Consider the following 6,699-nt stretch of genomic DNA (forward strand, 5'->3'; position numbering starts at 1 on the left):
GTGATTAAGCACATTTTTGGTACTGTACTACGTGCAATTTGCAAAGTGCGAATTAGTACAAACTTTGCATGCTCCGTCAGCGTAGCGTAGTTTTAAGCCCAGGGTTAATTGTCAGCCTTTCATAGGAATTCCCCCTGGGTCTGTCGATGGAGAAATTCTTCTGAAGGAGAAAGAGCTCTCAAAGAAAACCCATCAGACATTATTAGATAAAGCAGCGCTATATAAGAACCTTAAAAAAAATAAGTACATTTTGTATTTGACAAATTCATGTTTAAATCCCTTGTGTGGCACGCTGCTTTTACATACTCAACATTCTGTGGTATTCTTTATGGATTATTAACAAGACTAGTGCCAGGATACAGACATATTTTTAGGTTTACTAAACAAATTGGGTAGAAACGACTGAATTATGTTCCCACAGGAGTGAAGCCCAGATCTCAGTATTACAGGTAGCATTTCTCTCTTTATTAATACAGAAGGAGGTAGTACCATCTCAAGCAAAAAAACAACTCCCACTCTGAGAGAAGGCACACTGGCGAGAATAGTCCCCTAAGATTGCACCTGCGCCAGACTCACTGCTGAAAGCAGTCATGCTATTGAGATTTGACCATTCTATTGCCAAATAAACTAGGCTTCTTGCTGACATCACAAATTATCTTTATAGTTTAGGGAATAAATCACATTTAAGATCTCCTATACAATCAGCAGTCAAATACCGTGAATTCAAATACATTTGTTGTTTTACTTTTATTACATATCTAAAAACATACATTTCGTATTAATATGTAAAATCTTGTCATCATTGTGTACATTTCATAGCCTCATGATTGTTCTTGCTGTAAATTGAGTTTGATCCCGGTACATACGTTTGTCGTGTGGTTTTTAAAGGCTTTTGGATGTCCATACATAGGTGGAGTTTGGATGTTTGGTTATGTATCATTAATACAGATTTCTAAAGTATTGGGTTTCAAATTTCTTATGCCACTAACAGCCATGCAAACCACTTATTCAGTTTAGAACTTGTTGCTGATAACTTGAAAGTAAAGTGAGTTTGGCCCTGGAGCAAACCCCTGTAGTGTGTTATGTATAAGGATGGGTGTGCTGAAGAGCAGTCTCGTTCCTGTTACTGACTGGCTGTGTGGTGGTGTGGTGAGGATGATGATGGTCGGCAGCAGGAAGAACATCCTAGACTCAACAATTTGTTAAAATGAAATTGGTGGAAAGCATTCGTTTCTACTATCTTTGGCTACTGAAGATGTCTCCTTTCTTCTGATGTGCATATTATATCAGTGAACTCCTTCCTCTAGAAAAGTCTGAACTATAAGAACATTGTTTGACAGCTACAGCAACACAAAAGCACCTTACAGATGATTCAGAATGCTATGATCTATCTTATTTGTGGTCTGAGGATGTCACAACTGCATCACAAAGTTTCACTGCTTGCTCACAAGGCAGCACATACTTTTTATGCCCATTCATTTACCGGCAGTTTATAAAACAAGAGTTTCTTTTTACTTGTAAAAACAAACCGGAATATCATTTGTATCAAAAATCTGTATCTTTTATGTTCCTTTACTTCTAAATCCAGATTTTTTTTTCCATTGACAAGGTTCAAGAAATGTAAAGTAGGGAGTCGATAGTTCTGGACTGTAAGAGCTAGAATTCTTTACTGCTCAAGATTCTTTACTTAACTGTCAAACTTTCAGAAACGTATTAAGAACTAAACTTTTCGTCAGCTCTCTCTGCGATCAATACTTTCGCCATCATCCACGGATTCTGTCCTTTCACCACCCAGGAGTTGGTTGGTTGATTCTCTGTAAATAAGAAAGGTCTAAAATATATTCATATAAAATTAATCTGGCTGTGAATCATTTACATAGTCAGTGGTGAGCCAGCACATTTCCCAAGGGTCCAGCTTGATATTGGACACCTCTGGGAAAGTGCTACTATGGTGGGTGCATTAACAGATGCATGTGATGAGTGAAATGAGCATCATGTCTTCCAAGTCAGCGCTTTGGAGGTAAATGTTGTGGGCTGCAAGCATTAACTCTCAGGGTTACAGGTCACAATTTCCTACTTTGACTTCTTGTGCCTTTGGATGTTGTTTTCTAGCAGCTGTCATTAAACCAGTTATTGCACAAAATGACCAAACAACAAAATCAGCTAGAAATATTCTCCAGTCTGTGCTTGTTAAACTTATTCATGTGTGTTATGTTTATAGATGTTACCATTAATCTCTGTAATCCCACAACACTTCAATATCCACTACATTGGTATGGTTTCTCAACTGTTTCTGTTTGTGTGGTGCACTTGAATGGCATTTCCCCTAAGTGGGTTCACTAGAGATTTCTTAATGTTGAAAGGGCGCTAAAACTACTTCCACATTCACTACAGTGGTACGGGTTTATCACCTGTCTGTGTTCGTTGATGTCTTTGTATTTCTGATAATTGACTAAAGCACTTAACACACTCACTGCACTTGAACGTTTTTTCCCCTGTGTGTGTTCGCTGATTATTCCTTAATTTTGAGGAACGACTAAAACTATTTCCACATTCATTGCAATCAGATGTTTTTTCTCCTGTGTGTGTTCGCTGACATCTCTGCAGAATTGATAACAGACTAATGTTCTTCATACATTCACAACACTGTAATAGCTTTTCCCCTGTGTGTGTTCACTGGTGACTCCTGAGATTTTAGGAATCACTAAAACTACTTCCACAATCATTGCAATAGTATGCTTTTTCTCCAGTGTGTGTTCGTTTATTCTTTTGTTGGCCAATAACCAACTGTAGCTCTTCACACATTCACTGCAATGCTATGGTTTTTCTCCTGTGTGTGTTCGTTGATGTCTTCGAAGATTTGATAACACACTGAATCTCGTCACACATTGCAATGGTATGGTTTTTCCCCAGTGTGTGTTCGCTGATGTGTTTGGAGTTCTGATAACCGACTGAAGCTCTTCACTCATTCACAGCACTGTAATGGCTTTACCCCTGTGTGTGTTTGCTGATGAATCTTGAGATTTGAGGAATCACTAAAACTACTTCCACATTCACTGCAATGGTATAGTTTTTCCCCAGTGTGTGTTCGCTGATGTCTTTGTAGGTGTGATAACCGACAGAAGCTCTTCACACATTCAGTGCAATGGTATGGTTTTTCCCCTGTGTGTGTTCGCTGATGAACTTGAAGAATTGATAACTGACTGAAGCTTTTCAGACATTCATTGCAATGGTATGGTTTTTCCCCAGTGTGTGTTCGCTGATGTCTTTGTAGGTGTGATAACCGACAGAAGCTCTTCACACATTCAGTGCAATGGTATGGTTTTTCCCCTGTGTGTGTTCGCTGATGAACTTGAAGAATTGATAACTGACTGAAGCTCTTCAGACAATCATTGCAATGGTATGGTTTTTCCCCAGTGTGTGTTCGCTGATGAACTTGGAATTGTGATAACTGACTGAAGCTCTTCACACATTCAGTGCAATGGTATGGTTTTTCCCCAGTGTGTGTTCGCTGATGTCTTTGTAGGTGTGATAACTGACAGAAGCTCTTCACACATTCAGTGCAATGGTATGATTTTTCTCCTGTGTGTGTTTGCTGATGTCTTTGAAGAATTGATAACTGACTGAATGCCTTCCCACATTCATTGCAATGGTATGGTTTTTCCCCTGTGTGTGTTCGCTGATGAACTTGAAGAACTGATAACTGACTGAAGCTCTTTAGACATTCATTGCAATGGTATGGCTTTTCCCCAGTGTGTGTTCGCTGATGAACTTGGAATTGTGATAACTGACTGAAGCTCTTCACACATTCACTACAATGGTATGGTTTTTCTCCTGTGTGTGTTTGCAGATGTCTTTGAAGAATTGATAACTGACTGAAGCTCTTCATACATTCAGTGCAATGGTACGGTTTTTCACCTGTGTGTGTTCGCTGATGAACTTGGAGTTGTGATAACTGACTGAAGCTCTTCACACATTCAGTGCAATGGTACGGTTTTTCCCCCATGTGTGTTCGCTGATGATCTAGGAGTGCTAACTGACTAAAGTTCTTCACACATTCGTTTCAATTGCACATTGCTTTTCCTGTGTGTGTTTGCTGATGGCTCTTTAGTAGTGATGACAAACTAAAGCTCTTGCTGCTTGTGTATGATTTTTCTTTCTTGGTTAGTGTCTCTGTGTCAGATTAATATTTATCTGCATCCCATGACTGGGTTTCCTGAGGAGCTAACATGGTTGATAAAGCACATTCCCTGTATGTGTGTGGTATTTTGGATGCTTGATTTCAGTTTTCACAATGAAATACAAGATTCACCAACTACATATATTATAAATGTGGCAAGCAAAGCTTCTTTGTAGGTGGTTATGTCTTTAGATTGCGGAATGGTTTTGCAAGCTTATGAGTGAAAATCAGTCTTCCTTCTGGTTGAAGCAAATTGGGACAGTCTGTTGTAGATCAGAGACCCTCTCTTTCCTTTACCCTTCAGTTGTCTGGCTCCGCTCCCTTGTGCTTTTCTCTTGTTCTTGTGGTTTGGCCAGAAAGAGTTTACAATACACCTAGCGTGCTAAATGGTGGTCAGCCATCATTACAGGAAGCAGAGCAATACTGTATCCACCTCATACCGAACACATGATCAAAACTGGTGGTGGAGGCCTGTTTATACAGGAAGTGGTTTGTCAGTGTTGTTGCAATAATTTTCTAGAGGTCATTTCTTAGTCCTGTTGCGTGGAGGTGCACAGCTCATACTTTTACATCCACTGAATTGCTCTGGACAGCTGCTTCCAGGATGTATCAGTTTATGTTCAGGTTCCTCAGTCTGCAGATCTTTTCCTAAATATTGGACCTCATTTTTTCCAACCACTATTTTCAGATTTGCACGATTACTGTCAATATTCACAATCATTTGTGCATTCAAGGTTGGTATCCTATTGGATGTAAAGAGATTTAAAATCACTAAATGGAAATGTAAGAGAATGTGAATACACAATATTTAACTAGTTGTAAAAGACATCTGGTCATTACCATTTATGAAAGTTACCAAGAGATATTTCACCATACACAGATATTTAACTAAATGTTCTATAGAACATGTCACATTTTACTTAATTCAGAAAACGAGGTGATCTTCCGGTGTTTACACAGTAACTTAGTACAGAAAGAGCACACATGGAGCACCCGCTCGCTAGAGGTACAGCTTTACGAAGACCCACATGGCTAAGATTTCATTTAAACAAGAAGGGATTGTGTAAGAAGAGATGGATCAGGATGTGTTGCTGTCACTTCAGTTTCTGGAATTGTATAACGGGAGTAACCCTTTCAAGACCACATGACAAAGAAAACTCTTCATGAAGTGTATAATAATGGTAACGCTCCAGGAAGTATATAATAAAGGTAACGCTCCAGGAAGTATATAATAAAGGTAACGCTTCAGGAAGTATATAATAAAGGTAACGCTCCAGGAAGTATATAATAAAGGTAACGCTCCAGGAAGAATATAACAAATGTAGCTCCATTCACACTCTTCTTGACAATACTTTCCTGTTCACTCTGGAGCAGCTGAAGTTCCAACTCCTGTCTTTACTTTTCTGTTTGTTGAGTTATCTTTGCCACATTCCTAGGGATGGTTCAAGCATTTGTTGGAAGATTGCAGCATTTATTATAGAGATTCCATCACAACCAGTAATATACCTGTGATAGCTCTGCTGCAAATACATGTCTGCTTTTGTATTTTTCTACCTTATCAGGGTATCTGACTCAATGTCTTCCGTTTGGTGCCAGCATGCTTCTCGGTCAGGGCATGGAGCATTAGCAGAGTGGAACAAGATGTCCATTGTTTTCAGGTGAGTACAGCATTTACACCATTGGGAATTTCTTAAAATCACATTTACCTTACCTGTTCATCACCTTCCATACTCCCTTATGTCTGCGTACTCGTTCAGCAGGGTTCATTGACAGCTAAAGCAGAGGAGTGAATCGATGAACACAACAGACATCAGGTAATGATCTGACAGACAAACGCCATAGTTGGCAGTAGAAGAATCAAAAGCGTCTTTAGTGAAGCTCGCCCTGGACATAAAAAAGGAGGAAGTGCACAGGTAGCTACTTATGAGGTACAAACAGGGGAGGCGAACATGTAGGTACATGCTCCATTTTGGGTCTGTTTCAGGCTTTTACTGGGCTGGGAATTGGTGTGCAATGTATCTTAATCCTGCGGCTGATAGAGGCACTTGCTGCAAGGGTGTTACCACTTTGACCCTTTACTAGAGGGGAGGGGAGCAGAGCCTTTGAGAGCACAACACCTGGCTCTACTGTGACGTGGGATGTGGGCCAGGTTTAGATTGGTGGAGCGTAGTCTTCTGGAGAGCATGTAAAATCGCATCCAGGCAGCTACGCTGGGTACTCCTTTGATCTCTGTTTTTTTAGTTATATCTTTAAACAGTTGTCGTGCATCCACTTGGCCAACGTTGATACACAGTTTTTAGATTTGACACAAAAGCCAGTCAACTCTGCCGAAAGGGAAATATTTAGATGAGTGTCATCAGCATGCGACACTAGTGAGATATTCCAAAATGTTGCACTACCTCCGCCAGAGGTCTGCTGTGAATATTAAAAAGGGTAGGACTAAGCTCAGAACCCTGAAGGACACCAGGAGTCAGTTCTCTTTGTGATGAGGAGAAAGGGGGGTATAACTTTAAAAGACC

General features: G+C 39.9%; 1 protein-coding gene across 1 annotated transcript; it reads right to left on the bottom strand.

The window, feature by feature from the left end:
- Positions 1–730: 730 nt before the first annotated feature.
- Positions 731–4,785, bottom strand: LOC144805995 (uncharacterized). Its single transcript, XM_078672454.1, has one exon. It carries the CDS (start codon positions 4,004–4,006, stop codon positions 2,966–2,968), a length of 1,041 nt encoding a protein of 346 aa, XP_078528580.1. The 5' UTR covers positions 4,007–4,785; the 3' UTR covers positions 731–2,965.
- Between the last annotated feature and the right edge of the window lie 1,914 nt (positions 4,786–6,699).

This window comes from Lissotriton helveticus (genome assembly GCF_964261635.1).
Source record: "Lissotriton helveticus chromosome 1_1 unlocalized genomic scaffold, aLisHel1.1 SUPER_1_unloc_38, whole genome shotgun sequence".
Classification (NCBI taxonomy): Eukaryota; Metazoa; Chordata; class Amphibia; order Caudata; family Salamandridae; genus Lissotriton; species Lissotriton helveticus.